At 37.2% G+C, this 26,024-nt stretch overlaps 1 protein-coding gene and 1 pseudogene across 2 annotated transcripts in view; one reads left to right on the top strand and one right to left on the bottom strand.

Annotated features, from left to right (window-relative positions):
- LOC119515566 (ubiquinol-cytochrome-c reductase complex assembly factor 1) overlaps nucleotides 1-26,024 on the bottom strand; it is a 115,750-nt gene that overhangs the window by 82,810 nt on the left and 6,916 nt on the right. The window contains exons 3-4 of one of the 2 annotated variants that reach the window (XM_037811626.1): nucleotides 12,725-12,820; nucleotides 11,285-11,392 (exon numbers count right to left, since the gene is read on the bottom strand). The exons of the other annotated variant lie outside the window; for it this stretch is intronic. Of the exons in view, the coding sequence (XP_037667554.1) occupies nucleotides 11,285-11,392; nucleotides 12,725-12,820 (204 nt within the window). The remainder of the gene's footprint in view (nucleotides 1-11,284; nucleotides 11,393-12,724; nucleotides 12,821-26,024) is intronic. 2 annotated transcript variants of the gene reach the window in all.
- On the top strand, nucleotides 7,311-8,188 carry LOC119515949 (annotated as a pseudogene).

The following is a 26,024-nucleotide window of genomic DNA, read 5'->3' on the forward strand; positions in this document are numbered from 1 at the left end:
AAAAAGTTTTTGGAAACCATGTATCTGACAAAAGACTGATATCTTGCATATATAAAGAAATCCTACAACTCAATGACAATAGTACAGACAGCCCAATTATAAAATGGGCAAAAGATATGAAAAGACAGTTCTCTGAAGAGGAAATACAAATGGCCAAGAAACACATGAAAATATGTTCAGCTTCACTAGCTATTAGAGAGATGCAAATTAAGACCATAATGAGATACCATCTAACACCGATTAGAATGGCTGCCATTAAACAAACAGGAAACTCCAAATGCTGGAGGGGATGTGGAGAAATTGGAACTCTTATTCATTGTTGGTGGGACTGTATAATGGTTCAGCCACTCTGGAAGTCAGTCTGGCAGTTCCTTAGAAAACTAGATATAGAGTTACCATTCGATCCAGCGATTGCACTTCTCGGTATATACCCGGAAGGTCGGAGAGCAGTGACACGAACAGATATCTGCACGCCAATGTTCATAGCAGCATTATTCACAATTGCCAAGAGATGGAAACAACCCAAATGCCCTTCAACAGATGAGTGGATAAATAAAATGTGGTATATACACACAATGGAATACTACATGGCAGTAAGAAGGAACGATCTCGTGAAACATATGACAACATGGATGAACCTTGAAGACATAATGCTGAGCGAAATAAGCCAGGCACAAAAAGAGAAATATTATATGCTACCACTAATGTGAACTTTGAAAAATGTAAAACAAATGGTTTATAATGTAGAATGTAGGGGAACTAGCAATAGAGAGCAATTAAGGAAGGGGGAACAATAATCCAAGAAGAACAGATAAGCTATTTAACGTTCTGGGGATGCCCGGGAATGACTATGGTCTGTTAATTTCTGATGGATATAGTAGGAACAAGTTCACAGAAATGTTACTATATTAGGTAACTTTCTTGGGGTAAAGTAGGAACATGTTGGAAGTAAAGCAGTTATCTTAGGTTAGTTGTCTTTTTCTTACTCCCTTGTTATGGTCTCTTTGAAATGTTCTTTTATTGTATTTTTTTTATTTTATTTTTTTTCCCCCATACAGTTGATTTAAAAAGGAAAAAAAAGTTAAAAAAAAAAAAAAAAAAGGAAAAAAATATGTAGTGCCCCCTTGAGGAGCCTGTGGAGAATGCAGGGGTATTGGCTTACCTCACCTGGATGGTTGCTAACATGACCACAGACATAGGGGACTGGTGGTTTGATGGGTTGAGCCCTCTACCATAGGTTTTACCCTTGGGAAGACGGTTGCTGCAAAGGAGAGGCTAAGCCTCCCTATAATTATGCCTAAGAGCCTCCTCCCGAATGCCTCTTTGTTGCTCAGATGTGGCCCTCTCTCTCTAGCTAAGCCAACTTGAAAGGTGAAATCACTGCCCTCCCCCCTACGTGGGATCAGACACCCAGGGGAGTGAATCTCCCTGGCAACGTGGAATATGACTTCCGGGGAGGAATGTAGACCTGGCATCGTGGGATGGAGAACATCTTCTTGACCAAAAGAGGGATGTGAAAGGAAATGAAATAAGCTTCAGTGGCAGAGAGATTCCAAAAGGAGCCGAGAGGTCACTCTGGTGGGCACTCTTACGCACACTTTAGACAACCCTTTTTAGGTTCTAAAGAATTGGGGTAGCTGGTGGTGGATACCTGAAACTATCAAACTACAACCCAGAACCCATGAATCTCGAAGACAGTTGTATATAAATGTAGCTTATGAGGGGTGACAATGGGATTGGGAAAGCCGTAAGGACCACACTCCACTTTGTCTAGTTTATGGATGAATGAGTAGAAAAATAGGGGAAGGAAACAAACAGACAAAGGCACCCAGTGTTCTTTTTTACTTCAATTGCTCTTTTTCATTCTAATTATTATTCTTGTTATTTTTGTGTGTGCGCTAATGAAGGTGTCAGGGATTGATTTAGGTGATGAATGTACACCTATGTAATGGTACTGTAAACAATCGAAAGTACGATTTGTTTTGTATGACTGCGTGGTATGTGAATATATCTCAATAAAATGAAGATAAAAAAAAAAACTAAAGGACAAATGGGGTGGGATGGGGAGATGATTTGGGTGTTCTTTTTTCACTTTTATTTTTTATTCTTGTTCTGGTTCTTTCTGATGTAAGGAAAATGTTCAGGGATAGATTGTGGTGATGAACGCATAACTATGTTATCATACTGTGGACAGTGGATTGTATACCATGGATGATTGTATGGTGTGTGAATGTATTTCAATAAAACTGAATTTAATAAAAAAAATAAAAAAAAAAAAAAAAAAAAACGTTGAGAGAATAAATTTCCATTGTTTTAAAAAAAAAATTATTATTCTTGTTATTTTTGTGTGTGTGCTAACGAAGGTGTCAGGGATTGATTTAGGTGATGAATGTACAACTATGTAATGGTACTGTGAACAATCGAATGCACGATTTGTTTTGTGTGGTATGTGAATATATCTCAATAAAATGAAGATTAAAAAAACACTACTATCGATTCTGCAAATCGTTTTTGCAGAAAACACAGACATTTTTTCTATATTTCCTCTGGTTTTATAGTTTGTTAATTAACAGAAGACTGTGTGTATAAATAATAGTTTTTAATGAACATAAAATATATAGGAGGATCATCCTTTTACTGTACCCCAAAGCACTAAGAATTCTTAAAATCCTGATTTGAGTACAGGTTTCATTTTATTCACTGAGCTGTATAAGTAAGATTTATATATTTACTGTACACAAATTATGCCTTAATAAAAATAATTTTAAAAATAACATCTTTTAAGAATTGGACTTGTAGGTCTGAAGAAGCTAAGGAAACAGATATTAAATGTATTTCTAAGCACTTTCAAAACATTTTATTAAATAAACAACTAAATAAATTAGTATATCAATAAAGGGCTTATAAAAAGGTGGAAATAACCCAAGTGTACATCAACAGAAAAATAGATAAAATGTGGTATATGCATAGAATAGAATATTATTCAGCCTTACAAAGGAATGAAGGCTTGCCCTATTCAAGATAGTGGAGGGAGATGCTTCAAAGCTCTGTGCCCCTACAAAACTTTTGAACAACCAAAAAGAACAAGTAGAAACATCGTTCTACAAAGCTCCAGAAAACAGACTGCAGTAACAGGGCAAGCACCAATCAAGAAAAAGTCTACTTAAAAGTGACAGGATCTTGTGGCACTCTGGCTGGCCGCTCCCCTATCCCTCACCAGCTCTACACAGAGCTGGTCCGCACTTCCAGTGCAGATCCCTGGTCCCACTACCAGAGGGAGAAGAGTAACCCTTGAGCACATGCTAGGTGTATACATGTCTGGCCCAATATGTCTAGTGATGGCCTGAGGGACTCACCAACCCAGGACTTGCCCTGCTTGTAGGAAGTGGCTCACAGAACTTTCCTACGTAATGCTGTGAGAGAGCAGTCAGACACGCTGCCTGGAGGAAGACTGCTGGCTGTAGGACACACAGTGCAGTGCCTGGGACCGTGAGGAAACTGTTTCCTATGAATAGGGGAGTTTCCCATTTGTATAAATGGGGGAATTCCTAGGGCCACATGTACATGCCCAAAACAAGGCACATACACAAAAAGGATCAGAGAAGTACCTATGCTTTGGCCTAGCGCTATTCTCCAAACTCATTTTATGAACTGGCTGAAGGAGAGCACAAATGGGAAAGGTGTTTTCCGTTTTTCCTCCTTTTTTTCCTCATCTCCCTCCTCTTCTCCTTCTTCTTCTTGTTCTTCTTCATGTTCTCTTTTTTTGTTAGCTTCCGGCATTCAAGGAAAGTTCTGTCATAACACTAGCTGGATATAAGCTTAAGGAACAGAAGCCTCAGAGGCTACACTGCAACAATAACACATTAAATATCAAATGTCCAGGTTTCAACAAAAGATTACAAAACATCAAACAGAACAGGAAACGATGGCCCAGGCAAAGGAGAAGATTTAAAGCATTAAAAACCATCAAGGAGGAGAATCAAATCTGGGACATTCCAGACAAAGACTTTTAAAAATCATCCTAAATATGTTCAAAAAATGAAAAACATGGATAAAGAACTAAAGGAAATAAGGAAAACAATACATGAAAACCAAGAGAATATCAACAGAGAGACAGAAATCATAAAAAAGAATCAAACAAAGCTAAAGACCACAGTCACAGAAATTTAAAATTCCCTACAGGGGTTCAACCACAGGTTGGAGCTGGCAGAAGAAAAAATCTGAGAACTTGAAGAGAAGACAATTGAAATCATTCAGTCTGAGGAGCAGAGAAAAGAAAGAATGAAGAATAGTGAACAAAGCTTGGGGATAACCACCAAGCATACCAAAATATGCACTGCGGCAGTCCCAGAAGGGGAAAAAAGAGAGAAAAGGGCAGCAAGAATATTCAAAGACATAACAGCTGAAAACTTTCCAAAAGTAATGAAAGACAAGAATATATACATCAAAGACAGTCAATGAACTCCAATAGGATAAACCCAAATAAACCCACACCATACCATATTATAACCAAACTGTTGAATGCCAAAGATGAAGAGAGAATTCTGAAAGCCGCAAAAGAGAAGCAACATTTCACAAACAAGGAAGCCGTCATAAGATGAACTGCTGATTTCTCATCAGAAACCATGAAGGCCAGAAGGCAATGGGAAAACATTTAAAGTGCTGAAAGCAAAAAACTGCCAACCAAGAATTCTGTATCTGTCAAAACTGTCTTTCGAAAATGAGGGAAGGATTAAGATATTCCCAGATTAACAAAAGCTGAAGTTCATCACCACTAGACCTGCCCAATAAAAGATGCTAAAGGGAGCTCTGCAGGTTTAAAGGAAAGGACACTAGATAATAGATTGAAGTTGTATGAATAAATAAGGATCTCCAGTAAGGGTAGCAAAATGGATAAATATAAATGCCAGTCCCACTGTATTTTTGGTTTGTAACTCCACTTTTTATTTCCTACAGGATCTAAAAGGCAAATGCATAAAATGTAATGATAAATCAATGGTCTGGACTCATAATGTATAAATATGTAATCTGCGACAAGAATTACATAATGGTGAGGGGATAGAGGGGTACAGAAACATAGTTTACATGCTATTACATTGTTAAATTGTTATCAAAGCAAACAAGATTATTAAAGATTTAGTACATTAGATGAAGCCCCATTGTAACCACAAAGAAAATATAAGAGAATATGCAAATTCATATAGACAGAAAGTAGAGTACAGATTGCCAAGATTGGGGGGCAGGGGTAATGGGGAGTTAAAACATAATGGGTATAGAGTTTCTGTTTGGGTGAAGGGAAAGTTTTAGTAATGGATGGTGGTGAGGGTCCTGCAACACTGTAAATGTGATTAATCCCAGTGAGGGGTGTCTTTGGAAAGGATTGGGATGGGAAGATTTATGTTGTATATATATATGTTTTCACAATTAAAAAAGTAAAAGAAGAAGAGAAACTAAAGAGATTACAATCAAAAACGATACATGATCCTGGATGGGATCTAGCAAGGGACAACAAAAGGCTCAAAGGGACAATACTGAAACATGAAAAAAATTGGAACAAAGACTGTATCTTTATATCAATGTTACATTTCTTGAACTTGATAACTGCACTTAAGGTGATTATATAAGTAAATACTCTTGTTCATAGGAAATGTACATGTATTATATGTTCAAGGAGTACAAGTGTGAAACTTGCTCTCAAATGTTCAGAAGACAGAAAGGAAAGAAAGAAAAGAAAGAAAGAAAGGGCAAAGGAGACAAACTGTTCAAATTGGCAGACCTGTGTTACCTGGGGGGTTGGCAGTATGTTGGAGTTCTCTCTATGGAGTTTGTATTATTTTTTCAACTGTTTTGTAATTCTGAAATTATTTCAAAATAAAATGTTAAAAAAAAAGGAATGAGGTTCTGATACATGCTTACAACATGGATGAACCTTGAAAACATTACGCTGAGTGAAATAAGTCAGACACAAAAGGACAAATATTGTATTATTACACTTAAATGAAACATCTAGAATTCAGAGAGACAGAAAGAATACTTTCCAGCTCATTCTATGAAGCCAGCATTTACTGATACTAAAACCTAAACCATTACAAGAAAACTACAGACCCACATCCTTCATGAAGATAGATGCAAAAATCCTTAACAAAAATATTAGTAAACTGAATCCATCAATATTTTAAAAGGATACTATATCACGATCAACTGGGATTTGTTCCAGGAATGCAAAGCTGATTCAACATTTACAAATCAGTGTAAATCACTGTATCAGCAGACTAATAAAGGAAAAACCACATGATCATCTCAATAGATTGTAGAAAAAGCATTTAACAAAATTCAATCCCATCCTTTCATGATAAAAAAGTTTGGAAAACTAGAAATAGAAGAGAACTTCCTCAATCTGACAAAAGGCATCTATGAAAATCCTACAGCTAACAGTATTCTCAACAGTAAATAACCTTGTGGTAACATCAGAAGAAATTCAGTGGCTCAGAGAGTGGTAGCTGTTCATCTATCTCAGTATTCCCAAAACAGTGTTCTAAGAAACATTAGGCTTGCAAGTTGCACTCAGAAAAAGTAAAGGTCAAATAAGTTTTGGAAATGTAGCAAATCCCCTTTGGGAGTACACAGAAGTTACTGCTCTACAAGTGCTACAGCAAATAATCCTGTTTAACTTTGTTTGCAACCAAAGTTCCTAAAAGTATTTGACCACAGAACACATTTTGGAAAGCATTGGTCTGTACCATCACCAACTAATGATATCCTAATGATATCATCATCCTAATACTTTTGACCTCCACAGGCCTATTCCAGTCCTTGAGACAAGGAGTACAGAACATCTGTTAGCTCTTCACTTCATTCAACAATTTATTGAGTAACTACTCTGTGCTTACTCCGAATGCTCAGAACAGAGCAGAGAGCAAAACAGACAAAAATTCCTGCTGTCATGGGGTTCGTGTCCTAGTTCAGCTAGAAATAAATTTATAATTTTAACTAAAATTCTTAATTGTCTGTTTCTTAACTTCTTTTTTACCGATAGTTTCCTTCAGACCCTACATATAAATTTTTCTAGGTTCATCATCCTGCCTGAGGAAAGGCAGACTTGCCTTCAAGCACCAAGTCTTTCCCTTTGGCCCTTGAGAAGAAGGCTTCCCTCCCCACCCCCTTCCCCCCACCCCCACCACCCAATTCCTGAAGGAAGTATTCATTACAAATGGCCACTGTATTTATATAGTGCTCACACTGTGGTATTAATCAGAAGCATTTTATAGTTCCTCACTTTTCCTACAGCAAAGCCAAGGCTTTATAACTGAATGAGCCACTTTCCTGGGCAAATCTCTAAAGCCAAGTCCCTTAAGACTGGGAGTGGAAATAACAACCTGAGGAAAGAACCTCTTCAAGAATTTTATGTTACTGTAAGTTAAGGAAGAAGGTGGACTAAATTTCCAATGGCCAATACAAGTTGTTCTGGTTGTTGGATGACTTTTGTGTTTATTTCATTCTAACTCTGGAAGACTTTATCACTCTACTTGATTAAGACAGAAGCAGGTGGTGCGCGTGAGCCCCATAGGGCCAGGGGTAGAGGCTGAGGCCTCAGCTTGGGGGACGCCCCGGCCCCTCTGCGCCTGTGTCTGGCAGAACAGATGTAAGATGAAGATATAATCCTTCCCCGCCACCTGATCGCCAAGAAGTTTTGGCCGGACCTTTGCGCACACACCAAGATAGTGAGGAGCCAGATGAAAAGCACAGACTGTGGTGCTGTAATGGATTAATAAGGAACTTAGTGATTTTGCCTGTAACCCCCCAGCACAATATTCTGCAGGTCCAGTTGGGGATGATATATTTCATTGGCAAGCCACAATTACAGGACATAATGACAGCCCACATCAAGGCAGTGTATTCTTTTTGACAGTTCATTTTCCTACAGACTACCCCTTCAAACCAACTAAGGCTGCATTCACAACAAGAATTTACCAGCCAAATATTAACAGTAATAGCAGCATTTGTCTTGATATTCTAAGCTCACAGTGGTCTCCTGCTTTAACTATTTCTAAAGTTCTATTATCCATTTGTTCACTGCTATATGATCCAAACCCAGATGACCCCTAGTGCCAGAGATTGCATGGATCTATAAAACAGAGATAAGTACAACGGAATATTTTGGGAATGGACTCAGAAGTATGCCATGTGATTACTATCTTAAAATCAGAATAACCTGCATTATACCTGGAATAAACTTTAAATTACTATTCCTTTTTTGATCTTCTTATCTGGCTGCTCCCCTATCAGACCTTATTTTTTTTTACTTCTATTTTTTGTTTTCCTCCCTCCATTCATTGACACGCTCATCTGAGAAGACATAAGTTCTTCCAGCTTTGGACAATAAATGCTTTTAGAAACTGTAACATAGTTACAAGGGAACAGTTGCCCATGATTCAGAATTTTTTAAAAATGGAGCATGTGTAATACATGGCCAATGTCTTTACTCTAACTTGGTTATGAGACTAAAACCATTCCTCCCTGCTCTAACACGCTGAAGAAGTCATCTGAGGGCAAGGGAGACAGATGTTCAGTTGTCACATCAAAGGAAGTAGCATTACTCTATAGCAGAATCCATTCTTGTTTTGTTTTGTTTTAAATTCAATTTTATTGAGATATATTCACATACCATATGTTCTAGTTTGCTAATGCTGCCGGAATTAGCCAGAGATGGATTGGCTTTTATAAAAGGGGTTTATTTGGTTACACAGTTACAATCTTAAGGCCATGAAGTGTCCAAGGTAACACATCAGCAATTGTGTACCTTCACTGGAGGATGGCCAATGGTGTCCGGAAAACCTCTGTTAACTGGGAAGGCACATGGCTGGCGTCTGCTCCGGAGTTCTGGTTTCAAAATGGCTTTCTCCCAGGACGTTCCTCTCTAGGCTGCAGTTCCTCAAAAATGTCACTCTTTGTTGCTCTTGGGATGTTTGTCCTCTCTTAGCTTCTCCGGAGCAAACGTCTGCTTTCAAAAGTGGTCTACAAAATGTCTCTGTAAGCTGAAGCTCCTCTCTCAGTTCCAGTGCATTCTTCAAAGTGTCCTTCTTGGCTGTAGCTCCTCTTTAAAATGTCACTCTCAGCTGCACTGAGTTCCTTCTGTTTGTCAGCTCATTTATTTGGCTTCAGTGATTTAATTTAGACCCACCCTGAAAGGGTGGGGTAACACATCCATGGAAATTATCCAATTAGTTGGGTGGGGCGCATCTCCATGGAAACACTCAAAGAATTACAATCTAATCAACACTGATAAATCTGCCCACACAAGATTACATCAAAGATAATGGAGTTTTGGGGGACATAATGCATTCAAACCGGCAAAAACAATTTCGGGTATTTCCTTCTAGCTATTCCAATACACTAAAAACTAAAAAGAGATATCTATATAAAGCATAAGAATAGCCTCCAGAATGACCTCTTGACTGTATTTGAGATCTCTCAGCCACTGAAACTTTATTTTGATTCCTTTCTCTTCCCTCTTTTGGTCTAAGAAGGTTTTCTCAATCCCAAGCAGCATCCATTCTTGTTTAAGCCTTCCACTGTTAGAAATTTGAGGTTACCATGACAAACTTTATGCTCATAACTGATGTGTCCGGAAAACTGGCATTGAATTTATAGCATTCCTTTATGCATGTCAATAAAGGAATGACCTGTTCTTGTTCTACAGAGAATGGAAATCAAACACCCTTTTATTCCAAAATAGGTCTCAAATATTTGTAATTTTCATTTAAATTGTTAGGAAGCTTGAAGCTATTAGTTAATCTATCTTCCAATACACTGTTTAATATAGCACTGAAAAAATGATGCAAGTTGTCAATGGATGAGTGATCAACTAATAGCTCTGCTAGCAATTAATTAATTTTTCTTCAATAAAGTTGGATAAACCAATGATTTAGCTACCTGGATTCATCAGTATGGGAAACAATCTTTTGTAAATGCAAAGCTGTTTTTTTGTATATACTGCTGGGATCTGCTTCATTGTCTGACATCAAATGATGATGTAAAGTTCAAAAGAGTGAATATTTTGCCATGTTCAGTTAAAGTGCACAGTCCGTTATAGGTTGACACATTGACTGACCAGATTTATGCAGAATTAATAAGCTAATCAGATAGTGTAGCTGTAGTATGCTGCAAATGATACTGGCAGCCCTGGAGTCCAAAGAACTACTTGGGACCCAGAAATTTTGAAACCTGTATATGGAGTTTAAGAAATTTATTTTCCCATTTAAAATTTTTCTTCACCTTGTACACTTGACACATGATACAACCATAATATGGGAGTAACAATGGGTCAAAATTTACAAAATAAAATACTGCTTTGGTGTGCGAGTTGTCATGAGGCTGTGTTGAAGTGACTTACTATGTAGCATACTGAATATCCATTGAAATGGATTTGTTCATCCATTTAGATTAATGAACATTTAAATGTACCAGATATCATTTCAGGTGACTTAAAATGAATGAATAAAAGTCAATGCTATTGGATTAAAAAAAAAAAAGACAGAAGCACCTTGGACAGCTTTAGGAAATGAAAATCAGCTCTCCTACTTATCTATACATTTTATGCCATCCTAAAAATGAAAGCAACATGAGTTGAGAAGAACTGAGCTTCTAACTATAACTGGTTAGAGATATTGCTATAAAAGCCCAGGGGTAGTATGCACCTGAGGCAGAGAGGATGTTCATTCATTCATAGCAACTACTATCTAACAGATAATGTGCTAGGCCCAGAGTCAACCAGGAGTGTTAGGCTAGCAAATATCCCTCCAAAATAGCAAATACAATAAATCACAAGGTTACTACTTAATTTATAAGATGTTCATTAGCAAAATTTTAAAGAAAGTCACTACAGTGAACCAGTGAAAACCACTTATGAATATGGATACATCAGAGAATATGCTTCCTTAAGAACGCTGCCCATCAGAACATTTAGCCCATCTGACTCCTTAGAACTCATCTATGTGGCATGCCCCATAGCAGGGGTCTGGAAAGCCCAGTCTTGCTGGCATGCCTGCTACTGAAATACTTCTAAATTAAGGTAGTAGAGGAGGGGGTACTTCAGCCCCACATGTTATACAGATCTGACTTGAAAGCGGGGGCAGGTGAGGAAGGGGTTGACACGTTTTGAGGCTCTCAAATGATACATAAATCTCACGAAGTATAAAAAGCTAAGTGTAAGCTTCTAAAATCTACGAGAAGCAGAGAGCACAAAGCTCAAAAGGAAAAATGAGAATAACTTAAAGGACTTTACCCATTTACTGTATTTCAAAGGTCCTGTGAATCCCATGGCTTCTATTATCCTCGTGAGGGTACCAACCTTCTCCTCAACAGGCTGTGAGGAATCCTTAGAAGCAGGAAGCTATTTAACCAAAGAGAAGGGGACTAAAATTAGTTGTAAAAAACTTTTTTATAAAAAAGAATGCTTTTATCTCTCATTAGGTCTGAAGGCATTTTATTGCTTAGTTTTTCTTCACCTAGAATTTTTTTTTTTTAATCATCATTTTATTGAGATATATTCACATACCACGCAGTCATACAAAACAAATTGTACTTTCGATTGTTTACAGTACCATTACATAGTTGTATATTCATCACCTAAATCAATCCCTGACACCTTCATTAGCACACACACAAAAATAACAAGAATAATAATTAGAGTGAAAAAGAGCAATTGAAGTAAAAAAGAACACTGGGTACCTTTGTCTGTTTGTTTGCTTCCCCTACTTTTCTACACATCCATCCATAAACTAGACAAAGTGGAGTTTGGTCCTTATGGCATTCCCAATCCCACTGTCACCCCTCATAAGCTACATTTTTATACAACTGTCTTCGAGATTCATGGGCTCTGGGTTGTAGTTTAATAGTTTCAGATATCCACCACCAGCTACCCCAATTCACCTAGAATTTTAAATTTTCATTTTTTAGGCATTTTATCACTCAGTGCAACACCCACTTGAAACTCTATCTAATAGATGTCCTCCAAATTTTGGAGCAAGACATATCCTCCTCACTGACCATTTGCATATAAACCCATGCCCAGGAAATAATAAAGATTTGGGGTACAGAACAAAAACTCTATGGAAAGTTTCAAGAAGTCTTGACCCCATCGCCCAAAGAACAATCCTGAGAAGAGGACTGTTCTATGTTTATTGACACAACAAGAAAAGGAAAAAAAAATACTGTCTGAAAGCAATCAAAACTATAATCAACCAAAATAAGCACTGAATAAAAGTTTTTAAATTCAAGCATTCTTTAGTATAAAATCTTTATTAATGACTATAGCAGAGATGAGTTTTGCAGTTTGTAAATCAACTCCAAGAAAAATCTATTCTAATTCTAGGCCTCTCCAGGCTAACAGATAAAAAATTCCCCAAAAGTTAAATATTACTTTATTTTTAACATACAATTCACAAAGGCCTCTTCCTCTAATGTTTTCCCAAAAAAGGGCAGTACAATGGAAAAAACACATGACATGGAATCAGAAGTATTAGGTTAAAATATCCAGTTGGTCTGTCACTTACCATCCTTGTGACCTCGGCCAAGTCACTTCATTTCCCTGAGCCTCACCTTTCGGATTTGCAAAACAGGTATAATAATTCTCTGCCTCACCCAGCTGACAATTCTGCTGAGATTCAAATAAGAGCATTTGCTGAAAGCACTCCATAAACACAAAAGCACTAATAATTCTCACCTTATTTGTGATGTGATACTTCCTACTCAGCTGTATGTCTACTCCAGGAATCTTTTCCGATCCACCACAAGCTACAGCCTGGCTCATGTGGGGCCACTGGGGAGTCAAAAACCAGATGTATGCATTCACTTAGACGGTTAATCTGAGCAGAGCTGCTTCAAAGTAAAGACCATAGGATCTTTCAAATCTTGCTTAGCCCTGTTCCTGGTGATCTGATCACTAAGAGGATCCAAGATCAACAACCAGAATGGTGTCTAGTACATAGTAAGTATACAATAAATATCTGTTGAATACTTGAAAAAATAAAAGGATTCAGCCCTAGAAACCTGGGACCAAATCCGAGACAAATCTAGGAACTAGAACTGTGATCAATACCCATTCAAATACTGGCACAATGCAGTATATAGAATACAGCAGTGCAGTATATAGTATACAGCAGTGCAGCACATGGAATACATACTTTTAACATCAGGTAATACTGAGTTTAAAACCTGCTTCTACCTTGTGGATCACACCCCCTTTATCTAGTGTATGGATGAGTGGAGGAATGGGGATAAAAACTAAAGGACAAATGGGGTGGGATGGGGGGATGATTTGGGTGTTTTTTTTCACTTTTATTTTTTATTCTTGTTCTGGTTCTTTCTGATGTAAGGAAAATGTTCAGAGATAGATTGTGGTGATGAACGCATAACTATGTTATCATACTGTGGACAGTGGATTGTATATCATGGATGATTGTATGGTGTGTGAATGTATTTCAATAAAACTGAATTTAATAAAAAAAAAAAAAAGAATGTGGAAAAAAAAAAAGTATACAATGACCCACAGTGTCGTCATATAGTTGTGCATTCATCAACACTATATATTGATTTTTTATGTGTATTTTTATTTTAATGTCTGTCCATGATGATATCTTAATTCATGTATGGCAATAAACATATATATCTTGGAAAAAAAACAAAAAACAAAAAAAAAACAACCTGCTTCTGCTACTTACAAACCTAAGTGTACTGAACAGACCAAGTTACTAAACCTCAGTTGTAGTGAGGACTAAAGGACAAAATACATGTAAAGTGCCTTTCACAAACTACTCAATAAACAGACACTTCCATCATCATCATCATCAACATCATTGTTCATATCAGAATTGTCTCCTTTTATGTTCACATTGCATTTGAAAACAATTTGGCAATAGTCATTACTTATAATTATTATGTGCCAAGTACTATGCTAATAATGCCTTTCATATATTTCCTTATTTCAATCCTATTAGGTTGGTATTAAAAAATCAAGAACAATAAATGTATTTTTAGAAATAAATTCCCAAGGAAAAAAACTCCATGCAAGAGATCATCATTGTGCATTATTCACAAAAGTGAAAAGGCCCAACAAGGAGACGGTTAATAAAATCAAGAAACCCCCATTCGATGGAAAATCAGGAAGCCATAGAGACTATTTATTTGTAACATGAAAGCAATCTTACATATAAAATTATAGGTAAAAAATGAATCCCATATGGGCAAGTCTAGGAAGGAACACAAAGAAATGAGGAGTAATTTTGTTAAGTTACTAGAATTATGGATGAGTTTAAGAATCTACCTTCCAAATTCTCAGTACTGTTGGTATTACCTTTAAAACAAAAAGGGGTGGGGAAGGGGTGGGAAGAGGATTACCCCTCTAATTCTGGTTTATTCCAAGAAGAGATGGGACACATGGAATAAAAATTATTTTCTTTAATCCCAATGGAAAAAAAAAAAACAGAATTTCTAATTGTGAAGAGTTACTATTACTTTTCTGTCCAAACACAGATATTAAAAGATTAGTCAGGATTTTTCTGGTCAGGCCCAAGAACACTTATGCTTTGTAAAATACAGACTAAACAGGGAACACCTCCCATTACATCACATATATCAACGTAATGGTCCACCTAGAACACAAAGCACTTAAACTGGTCAAAGAATACAACCAGCAGCAGTTAAAGAGGCTAAGTTCTCTTCTATTAGATGACATGATCTTTCTCTTCCCCCATAGCTCCAGGAGTAATCAGTGGATTCCTTCTGTGGCTTTCTCACCACTTGCTCTACTTCTCTCCTACCACTATCCATGAGCTGACATTTAACACTATATTAAACTACTGATGTACCATCATCTAGTACCAAAGACAACACTTAGTTTCCCCAGCAGCAGTATTAGATTTAGAACAGATTTCACCCTCAATTTTTGTTTCCAAAAAGGTTCCAAAAGTGAAGAGACCCTCCTCATCTGAAAGAAGAAAGGGAGGAAGGGAAATAAGAAGGAAGGGAAGAAGGAAAGGCAGAAGGAAGAAAGGAGGGAGGCAAGTGACTCAAGTAATTCTTGAAAACTACGGGTATGTATATTTGATCCTTTTGGCAAAACTATAAGCTCCACCAGGGCACAACCCATCTTATGCTTCTTTTATTTTCTGTCCAATGCCCAACATCATTCTGGGCATGGAGTCAGCCTTCAGTAAAAACTAGTTTTTTTTATTTGTTTGTTTGTTTTTAAAGAGAAGATAAACTGGAGAAGGTCCAGAAAAAGAACCACAGGGATGATCAAAGGAATGAATAAAAGGTCCTAGTTAGAAAGGTTAAAGTGGATTGAGGCTGTTTAGCTTGGAGAAAAGGCAACTGAAGAACTAAGGAGTAACTTAGAATAACACTTGAGCTGGAAGGAATCTCAGAGATCTTCTATTCCAACCTTTTCATTACATAGATGAGGAAACTAAGATCCAGGGAGAGGTTGCAACTTGTTTTAGGAAAAATTTTTTAAAAATTTAAGTTTTACTTTATACTGTGAGGAGAAAACTTATGAACTTCCAAGTAACATAAACATAAATAGCAACAAAAATAGCAGTTATAAATTACTGAAGGTCTCCTATGTGCCCATACCTATATGTCTGGTGTTTTACTTACATTATCTCATAATGACCTTAAAAAGCAGATACTATTTCTTCCATTTCACGAATAAGGACACTAAGGCTTGTACCGGTTTGTATATATTATGTCCCCCAGAAAAAGCCATGTTCTTTGATGTAATCTTGTGTGGGAAGACATATCAGTGTTAATTAGATTGTAATTTTTTGAGTGTTTCCATGGAGATTCACCCCGCCCAACTGTGGGTGATGACTCTGATTGGATCATTTCCATGGAGATGTTACCCCACCCATTCAGGGTGGGTCTAAATTAAATCACTGGAGCCATATAAATGAGCTGACAAACAGAAGGAACTCAGTGCAGCTGAGAGTAATATTTTGAAGAGGAGCTACAGCCAAGAGGGACACTCTGAAGAACGCACTGGAACTGAGAGGAGCTGCAGATGAGAGATAGTTTGAAGATGGCTGTTGAAAGCAGACTCTTGCTCTGGAGAAGCTAAGGGAGGAAAAACACCCCAAGAGCAACTAAGAGTGACATTTTTGAGGAACTGCAGCCTACAGAGGAACATCCTGGGAGAAAGCCATCTTGAAACCAGAACTCTGGAACAGACCCAGCCACATGCCTTCCCAGCTAACAAGAGGTTTTCTGGACACCATTGGCCATCCTCCAGTTAAGGTACCCAATTGCTGATGTGTTACCTTGGATACTTTATGGCTTTAAGACTGTAACTATGTAACCAAATAAACCCCCTTTTATAAAAGCCAATCCATCTCTGGTGTTTTGCATTCCAGCAGCATTAAGAAACTAGAACAAGGCTCAAAGAAATAAAATTCACCATGAGTAGAATATTCAAAGCTATGTTATTCCCCTATATCAAGATGCCTTCCCAAATCTGAAAAGAGTTAAAAATCATATAGGCTTATGCCTAGAAGATTTTGATTTCTAAATACCATTCTCCAATAAAAGGAACCAGAGGTCCTTGGAGAAGTGGTTGAATCTAGGGCTAGGGCAAAGAAAAGACAATATGAGCCTGAAACATTTTGTAGTGCCAGGAAATAAGAAAGTGCTCAAAAAATGATGGAGGTATGTTGAAAGGACATACGAGAGTTCCCAATAGCCAAAGTAGGAACAATTTGATCAATAAAGCAAATAATGAGAATAATGAATTATGTCTCAGAAGAAAACAAATATCCATGAGTTCGTACTGATATTAATAACTAAATAAATAATTATATGGGGGGAAAGTGATAGCTCTTCCTTACAGTAGAATTCCAGTAAATAAATGTATTATGAATGATGGAAATAGAAAATCATTCGGCAAATACCACATTAATGATGGTTGCAGGAAAGAACCATGGCTGGATGCTAAAATTAGTAGGCAAAAGTGTTATGAGAAATGTATCTATATAGTCTCAGAGTGTTTCCTCACATGATACTTACTAACTACAAAAGCGAAAATAGTGGAAAAAACTGAAAGACACCAACTTAATCAAGTGATCAAAGTCAGTATCACCAGTAATGAGACATACTGGCATCAATTACCCCTGATATGACACACTCAGAAGATGTGCCAGTTTGGATATATTATGTCCCCCAAAATACCATGTTCTTTAATGTAATCTTGTGGGGGCAGAGGTATTAGTGTTGGTTAGGTTGGAATCTTTGGATTAGGTTATTTCCATGGAGATGTGACCCACCCAACTGTGGGTAATACCTTTGATTATTTCCATAGAGGTGTGGCTCCACCCATTCAGCATGGGTCTTGATTAATTTACTGGAGCCCTGTAAGAGCTCAGACAGCAGGACTTCGGTGCTGTACTAAAAAAGACATTTTGGAGACAGCCATTGAAAGCAGACTTTTGCTGACGCTTTGGAGATACTAGCCCAGAGTTTGCCCCGAGAAGCTAAGCCCACAGACATTTTGGAGAACGCCACTTTGAAACGCAACCTGGGAGGAAGCAGATGCCAGCCATGTGCCTTCTGAGCTAGCAGTTTTCCAGACGCCAATGGCCCTTCTCCAGTGAAGGTATACTCATGCTTATGCCTTGGTTGGACACTTTTATGGCCTCAGAACTGTAAATGTGTAACCAAATAAAACCCCTTTACAAAAACCAATCCATCTCTGGTGTATTGCATAAAGGCAGCATTAGCAAACCAGAACAGAAGGGATAATATCATTAGTGCCAAAAATGCATAACCTCAATCTAATTATGTGGAAATATCAGACAAACCCAAATTGAGGGACTCTCTATAAATAACTGACCAGTACTCTTCAAAATGCCAAAATCTTGAAAAGACAAAGAAAGATTAAGAAAACGTCAGATTGGAAGAGACTAAGGAGATATGACAAGTAAATGTAATATGGGATCCTGGACTGGATCCCAGACCAAAAAAAGGATATTGGTGGGGGGAAAAAAAAAAACTGGAAAAATTGAAATAAGAAACACAATGTTAATCTCCTGGTTTCAATAACTGCACTATAGTTATGTAAGATGTTAACATTAGGAGAAGTCAGATGAAGGGTACATGGGTACTCCAATATTTTTGCAACTTTTCCATGCCTAATATTATTTCAAAATAAATTTTTTTAAAGTAGATTCATCAAAGAATGACAGAACTTCAATCAGTTATTTAAGAAAAATAGAGATGAGAATACAGTACAATATCTCCAGTATTTTAAAAATAATAGAATTAAAAGATTATAGCACTGGCTATTACCTTAGAGATCATTTGATACTACCACTCATAGAATGAAGGATTCTTTTATGGCATGTCCCTGACATACCATAATCTAATCCTTGCCTGAATATTTTCAAAAGGAGTAAATTTAGTATGTTAAAATGCAGCCCACACATTCCATTACACCAGTTTTAAATAACACAAAGTTCTTCCTCATTCTGAGCCAAATCTGCCTCCCTGTCAGACATGTACCTGAGGATGCCATTCTGAGCCAGAAGTTTTAACTAGGTGACTGCAAAGTGGGAAGATGTGCCAGTGAGATGTATTCAATAAGTCAAAGTGTCCAGTTTATTTTCATTGGCTAAAATTATATTTGATCACCATAAGGACACACCTAATCAAGATGGAAGAGTAAGAGGCTTCAGGGCTCCATAACCCCACAGAAGCTTTGAACAACCAGCAAGCATTTGAAGAAATATCTTTCTCAAAGCTCCAGAAAACAGTTAAAGGACTGCACTGAATCAAGAAAACAGCTACTTAAAAGTGGCAGGATCCCTTAGCAGCCTGATTCACTCCTCCGCCACCCCTCAGCAGCTCGGCATGGAGCTGGCTCATATTCCCAGTGCAGATCCTGGTCCTGGTTCCAGAGGGAAAGAGGAATCTTCATGCACATACTGGGAGCTTGTATGTACGGCCCAGTCTTTCTGGTGGTGGCCTGAGGGACTCGTCCTGGAATCCGCCCTGAATGTAGAAGGCAGCTCACAGAACTCTCCTACAAAATGTTGTGGGAAAGCAGTCAAGCCATGCTGTTTGGGGCAAGAGATTGCCGGCTGAAGGACATACGGTCCAGTGCCCAGACTATGAGAAAAGTTTTTCCTAGGAAGGAAGAAACTGTTTCCTAGGGAAAAGGGACATTTGGAATGTGTAAATGGGAGAATTCATAGGGCCACATAAGACACATTCACAGAAAGGATCAGGGAGGCCCCTATGCTTTGGCCTAGAGCTATTCGCCAAACTCATTTAATGGATAAGCCCTGAAGGAGAGCACATGTGCAGGTTAATATGCAAAGAATAGGAGGGGTGATTTCTTTTTTTCCTTCTTCTTCTTCTTCTTTTTTTTTTTATTCAAGGAGATGCTCTGTCATAACACTAGCTGGACACAAGCTTAAGGAACAGAAGACTCAGAGTCTACACTGCAGTAGCAACACACTAAAATATCAAAATGCCCAGGTTTCAACAAAAGATTACAAAACATACAACTAAACAGGAGGTGATGACCCAGGCAAAGGAGAAGATTAAAGCATTAGAAACCATCAATGAGGAAGATCAGACCTGGGATATCCCAGAAAAAGACGAAAAAATGGTCCTAAAAGGATGTGGAGAAATAGAAACACTTTACTCACTGCTGGTGGGAATGTAGAATGGTGCAGCTGCTGTGGAAGATTCGCAGTTCCTCAAGAGGCTAAGTACAGAATGGCTGTATGATCGAGCAATCCCGCTACTAGGTATATACTCAGAAGAACTGAAAGCAGGGACATGAACAGACATTTGCACACCAATGTTCGTAGCAGCATTATTCACAATTGCCAAAAGATGAGAACAACCCAAGTGTCCATCAACAGATGAACGGATAACAAAATGTGGTAGACAGGTAAGATGGAATATTATTCAGCTATAAGAAAAAATGAATTCCTGTTAAATGCAACAACAGGGATGAACATTGAGGACACTATGTGGAGTGAAATAAGTCAGACACAAAAGGAAAAATATTGTCTGGTCTCACTAACATGAACTCATTATAATGAGCAAACCCATGGAGTTAAAATCTGGAGTATAAGTTACCAGTAGACAGAATGAGGGCAGAAAATGGGGAGCTGATGCTTAATTTGTGATTATAAATATTTGGAAATTGATAGAAGTGATGGTAGCAAATTTTTTGTAAGTGTAATTTAACAGCACTGAATTATGGATGTGATTGTGTTTGAAAGGGAAAGTTTAGGGTCATGTATGACCCTATAAGGAAAGTTAGAGAATAAAACATGGGGCTGCAAAACACAGTGAACACTGTTGTGGATGATGACTGCAGTTAATAATATAAATATAAGCAAATTCTTCCATGAAGTAGAACAAATGTACATCACTATTTCAAGGTGTTAATAACAGGCTGGTATATGGGGAAAATTACAACTAATGCAAACTATGGACTATAGTTAATAGTAATATTGTAATGTTCTTTCATCAACTTCAACAAAGATGCCACACCAAGGCAAATTGTCAATAATAGGAAGATATAAGGAGTATGGGATTTTTCTCTTTGGAGCAATGAAAATGTTCCCAAATTGACTGTGGTATTTAATACACAACTCTGTGATTATACCAAGAGCCACTGATTGTACACTTAGGAAGGACTGTATGGAGTGTGAATAAAACTGTTTAAAAAAAAAAAAAGATCAGTGGTTGGGAAGGAGAGAGGGATGAACAGATGGCGGATAGGGCATTTTTTTTTTTAATTTTGTTGAGATATATTCACATACCATACAAACCATCCAAACTATACAATCACTGGCTCACAGTATCATCACATTGTTACACATACATCCGCATGATCAATTTTAGAACATTTCATTACTCCAGAACAGAAACAAGAATAAAAAATAAAACCCATCTTTTTTCTGTTCACCCTACAAATGGACCACAAGGCATGATCTGCCAGCATGGAGCATGTCCATGTTTTCCTCTATTTAGGGAGGTAAGTGGAGAGAAGAGGGAGGGGCATCATTTGTCCTTTTTTTTTTTTTTTAAACTTTTCCTCCTTTCTAACAGAATGCTGCCACCACTGCCCTGTAGATTCAGCGGGCTGTTTGTATCTTGTCTGCAGTTTCTTATTACAGAAAATAAAATTGAACAGGGAAATCAGTGTAGTGTTTGGTTTGGGGAAAAAATTAAATGTTGTGGTTTTCATTTAAAATAAATAAATTAATTAATTAATTAATTAAAATAAAATAAAATAAAACCCAAATCCTCCTATTCCCCTCATCCCTCCTAATGTTGACTCATAGTTATTGGTGTAGTAAATTTGTTTTTTTCCTATATATCCCTTGTACCAGTTTGGATGTATTATGTCCCCCAAAACGCCATTATCTTTGATGCAGTCTTGTAGGGGCAGATGTATTGGTGTTGATTAGGTTGAAACCTTGTGATTGAGTGTTTCCATGGAGATGTGACCCACCCAACTGGGAGTGACACATTTGATTAGGGTATGACCTCTTGACTGAATGTTTCCATGGAGGTGTGGCTCCACCCATTGAACGTGAATCATTACTGGATCACTAGAGTACTTTAAGAAGAGCAACATAAGCTCAGATGCTGCTGCAGCCTAGAGAGGAATGCCCTGGGAGAAAGCCATTTTGAAACCAGAACTCTGGAGCAGACGACAGTCATGTGCCTTCCCAGCTAACAGAGGTTTTCCGGACACCACTGACCATCCTCTAGTGAAGATACCCGACTGTTGATGCGTTATCTTGGACATTTTATGGCCTTAAGACTGTAACTGTGTAACCAAATAAACCCCCTTTTATAAAAGCCAATTCATTTCTGGTGTTTTGCATTTGGCAGCATTAGCAAACCGAACACCCCTGTATTATTTTTTTCTTAATTTGTAGTAGTTCATGCAGGAACTTATTTTATATTTGTAGTGTTAATCAGTGACATACATGACTTTAAACAATCACTTTCAAACAAATTCAACTACAATACAGCACTATCTCTTATAATCCCAATAATCAGCTACCATCCCCTCTATCCATTCCCAAACATTTAAGTTCAACCATGTTAACAATTCTGTACATATTAGGTAACTGCTCCCCCTTCTCTAGCTTCTGTTTATCTCTAGGTACCCTATACTCTACATTTGAAGATTGTGAGTTTACATGTTCTAGTTGGTTCATATTAGTAAAATCACACAGTATCTGACCTTTTAGTACAGGGCATTTTTAGGGCAATGAAACTGTTATGAATGATAATGTAATGAAGATAAGTTATATTATGCATCTGTTAAATCCAAAAGTATACAATACAAAACTGAACTGTAATGGGAACTATGGACTTTAATTACTAACAATATATCCATACTGGTTCATCAATTGTAACAAATATGTCAACTAATGCAAGATGTTAATTATAGGGAAACTGTGAGCAAAGGAAAGTACTATGGAAACACTAATTTTTGCACAATTTTCCTGTAAACCTAAAACTGCTCTAAAAAATAATGTCTAATTTTAAAAAATTAATGGTTCTAAATATGCTCAAAAAGCTAAAGGAAAACATGGACAAAGAACCAAAGGAAATCAGGAAAACAACAGATGAACACAAAGATACTAGCAATAGAGAGACAGAAATTATGAAAAGGAATCAGAGTTGAAGACCACAGTAATAGAAATTTAAAATTTCCTAGAGGGGTATAACAGCAGATTGGAGCTGGCAGAAGAAAGAATCAGAGAACTTGAAGATAAGACAATGGAAATCATCCAGTCTGAGGAGCAGAAAAATGAAAGAATGAAGAAAAATGATCAGAACCTGAGAAACCCATGAGACACTATCAAGCATACCAATATACACATTGTGTGATCCCAGAAAGAGAAGAGGGAAAGGGGCAGAGAGAATATTCAAGGAAACAATGGCTGAAAACTTCCCAAATTTAATGAAACACAGGAATACACACATCCAAGATGCTAAACAAACTTGAAACAGGATAAACCCAAATAGACTCACACTGCGCCATATTATAATCAAACTGTAAAATGCCAAAGACAGAGAATTCTGGAAACCACAAGAGAGAAGCAACATGTCACATACAAAGGAGCATCAATAGGATTAAGTGCCAATTTCTCATCAGAAACCATGGAGGCAAAAAGGCAGTAGGAAGACATATAGACTTAAAGTGCTGAAAGCAAAAATTTGCCAACCAAGAATTCTATATCTGACAATAATGTCTTTCAAAAATGAGGGAGAGATCAGACATTCCCAGATAAACAAAAGCTAAGAGAGTCTGTCACCACTAGACCAGTCCCACAAGAATGCTGAAGTGAATACTGCAGGTTGAAAGTAAAGGACACTAGACAATTGACTGAAACCACATGAAGAAATAAAGATCTCCAGTAAAGATAATGACATAGGTACTACTTTATTTTTGATGTGTAACTTCACTTTTTATATCACACAGAATCCAAAAAGCAAATGCATAAAACATCATGATAATTCAATGGTTTTCAACTCATAATGTATAAATATGTAATTTGTGACAAGAACTACATAGTGGTGGTGGAACAGAGGAATATAAGAACATAGTTTACGTATCCAATTGACTTTGTTAAGTTGGTATCAAAGCAAATGAGATTGTTACAGATTTAGGTTGTTAATTTAAGCCCATGGTAACCACAAAGAAAATATCAGAGGATAGGCAAACTCACAGAGACAGAAAAGAGAGTACAGGTTACCAGGGTGAGGGTCAGGGGCAATGGCAAGTTAACGCAAAATGAGTACAAGGATTTCTGTTTGGGTTGAAGGGAAAATTTTAGTAATGGATAGTGATAAGGGTTCTACAACATTGTAAATGTGATTAATCCCACTAAATGTGATTAATGGGGTTGGGATGGGAAGATTTATGTTATATATGTATTCCCAGAATTTAAAAAAAAAAAAAAGGAAGAGTTACTAAAGAGATAACGGCAATTAAATGCAATACATGAATATTGGATGGTACCTAAGAATGGAGGAGAAATGGCTGAAAAGGACATTATTGGGACATAAGAAAAAATTGGAATACAGAATATAAGCTTTGAACTTATAACTGCACTTAAAGTGATTATATAAGTAAATATCCTTGCTCATAGGAAATGTACATGGACATATGTGTTCAAGGAGTAAAATGTTTGCAACCTGCTCTCACATGTTCATAATATAAATAAATAGATGGATAGAACGATACAACAAAGATGGCAAAATGTTAAAATTGGTGGATATGGGTATCAAGGAGGGGTTTAGATTGGAGTTTTCTGTATGGGGTTTTATTATTTGTAACTTTTTTTAAAAAGTTAAAAGAAAAAAGAAAAAAAACTACATCCGATCATGGGATAAGCCACACCGAGTTATTTACATGGATGCTTGCCCCCGAGCCTAATAGAATACCTGGTACTTATTCAGTGCTCAAGAAGTGTTCACTGATTAGAAGAATGGGACAAAAGTCAGGGGTTCTTATAGATGAATGCCCCTCACAACATACGAACATACAAATAATGATTTAAAACTATATGATAAATTCTATTAAATTTTCCAGTCTACAAAAATATAACATAGCCCATAGGCAGCAGAATATAAAATTTTGTGGATATGTGCTGAGAAGAAATACCTGCATGGTTATGCAAAGTAGACGCTGCTTCTGGACAGGCATATTCTTCATTCTTCTACATACATTTAGTGCCCGCTCTATGCCAGGCAGAGGGAGAAACCCACAAAGTAGAGGGACAAACAAGACATGCATGCTGTGCCAGTTTGAACGTATTATGTCCCCCAAAAGTGCCATTATCTTCGATGCAATCTTGTGTGGGCAGACATTAGTGTTGACTAGATTGGAATTCTTTGAGTATTTCCATGGAGATGTGATTCAATCAACTGTGAGTCAAATGTTTGACTGGATAATTTCCATGGAGGTGTTAGCCTACCCTTTCAGGGTAGATCTGAATTAAATCACTGGGGCCATATAAACAAGCTGACAAACAGAAGCAGCTCAGAGCAGCTGAGAGTGACATTCTGGAGAGCAACTGAGAGTGACATTTTGAAGAGCTGCTGCAGCTAAGAGAGGACAAAATGCCCCAAGAGCAACACTTTGGAGAATGCCATTTTGAAATGCAACCTGGGAGCAAGCAGATGCCAGCCATGTGCCTTACAAACTAACAGAGGTTTTCCGGATGCCAACGGCCTTTCTTCAGTGAAGGTACCCTTTGTTGACGCCTTACTTTGGATACTTTATGGCCTTAAGACTGTAACTTCGTAACCAAATAAACACCCTTTATAACAGCTGATCCATTTCTTGTGTTTTGCTAAAAGGCAGCACTGTCAAACCAGAACACATATCCTCAGAAGGGCAGGGCTTATGCACAAGTTGAAGGGAATTACTCCACATAAAAATACATTTTTTAAAATAATTATTCATAACAAAAATAGTTTTAATTGCATCAAATATTTTAAAAAGATAATGGCTACAGAAGAAACTCATAAATTGGTAAGAAAAACAACAAATTTCCAATAGGTAAATGAAGAAATGACATAAGCATTCAATTTTCGCAAACAGGAATACAACTGGTAAACATGGAAAAAATATTTAACCCTGATAGCTAAACAAAGAAATACAAAGAAAACAAGGTAAGATTTTCTACCCAAAAGTTTTAAAAAGAACCAAAACACCCAATTAGTTTTAAAAAAGCCGAAACACCAAAACATAACCTTGGTGGAGGTTATGATAAAAACTGGCTATAATAAGTTCATGGCAGTATAAATTAAAACAACTCTTTGGAGCGACAAACTGCTCATACCCTTTGACTCAAGGTATACCTTCCTTGAAATTTATCCTTATTAAATAATTTAAAATAAGTAAAAATATATATGCCAAGAAAATGTTAACTGCGTTGAAGTCCTTAATGGCAAAAAAGACCGGGAATAATTTTGATATC

This window comes from Choloepus didactylus, chromosome 19, assembly GCF_015220235.1.
Source record: "Choloepus didactylus isolate mChoDid1 chromosome 19, mChoDid1.pri, whole genome shotgun sequence".
Lineage (NCBI taxonomy): Eukaryota > Metazoa > Chordata > Mammalia > Pilosa > Megalonychidae > Choloepus > Choloepus didactylus.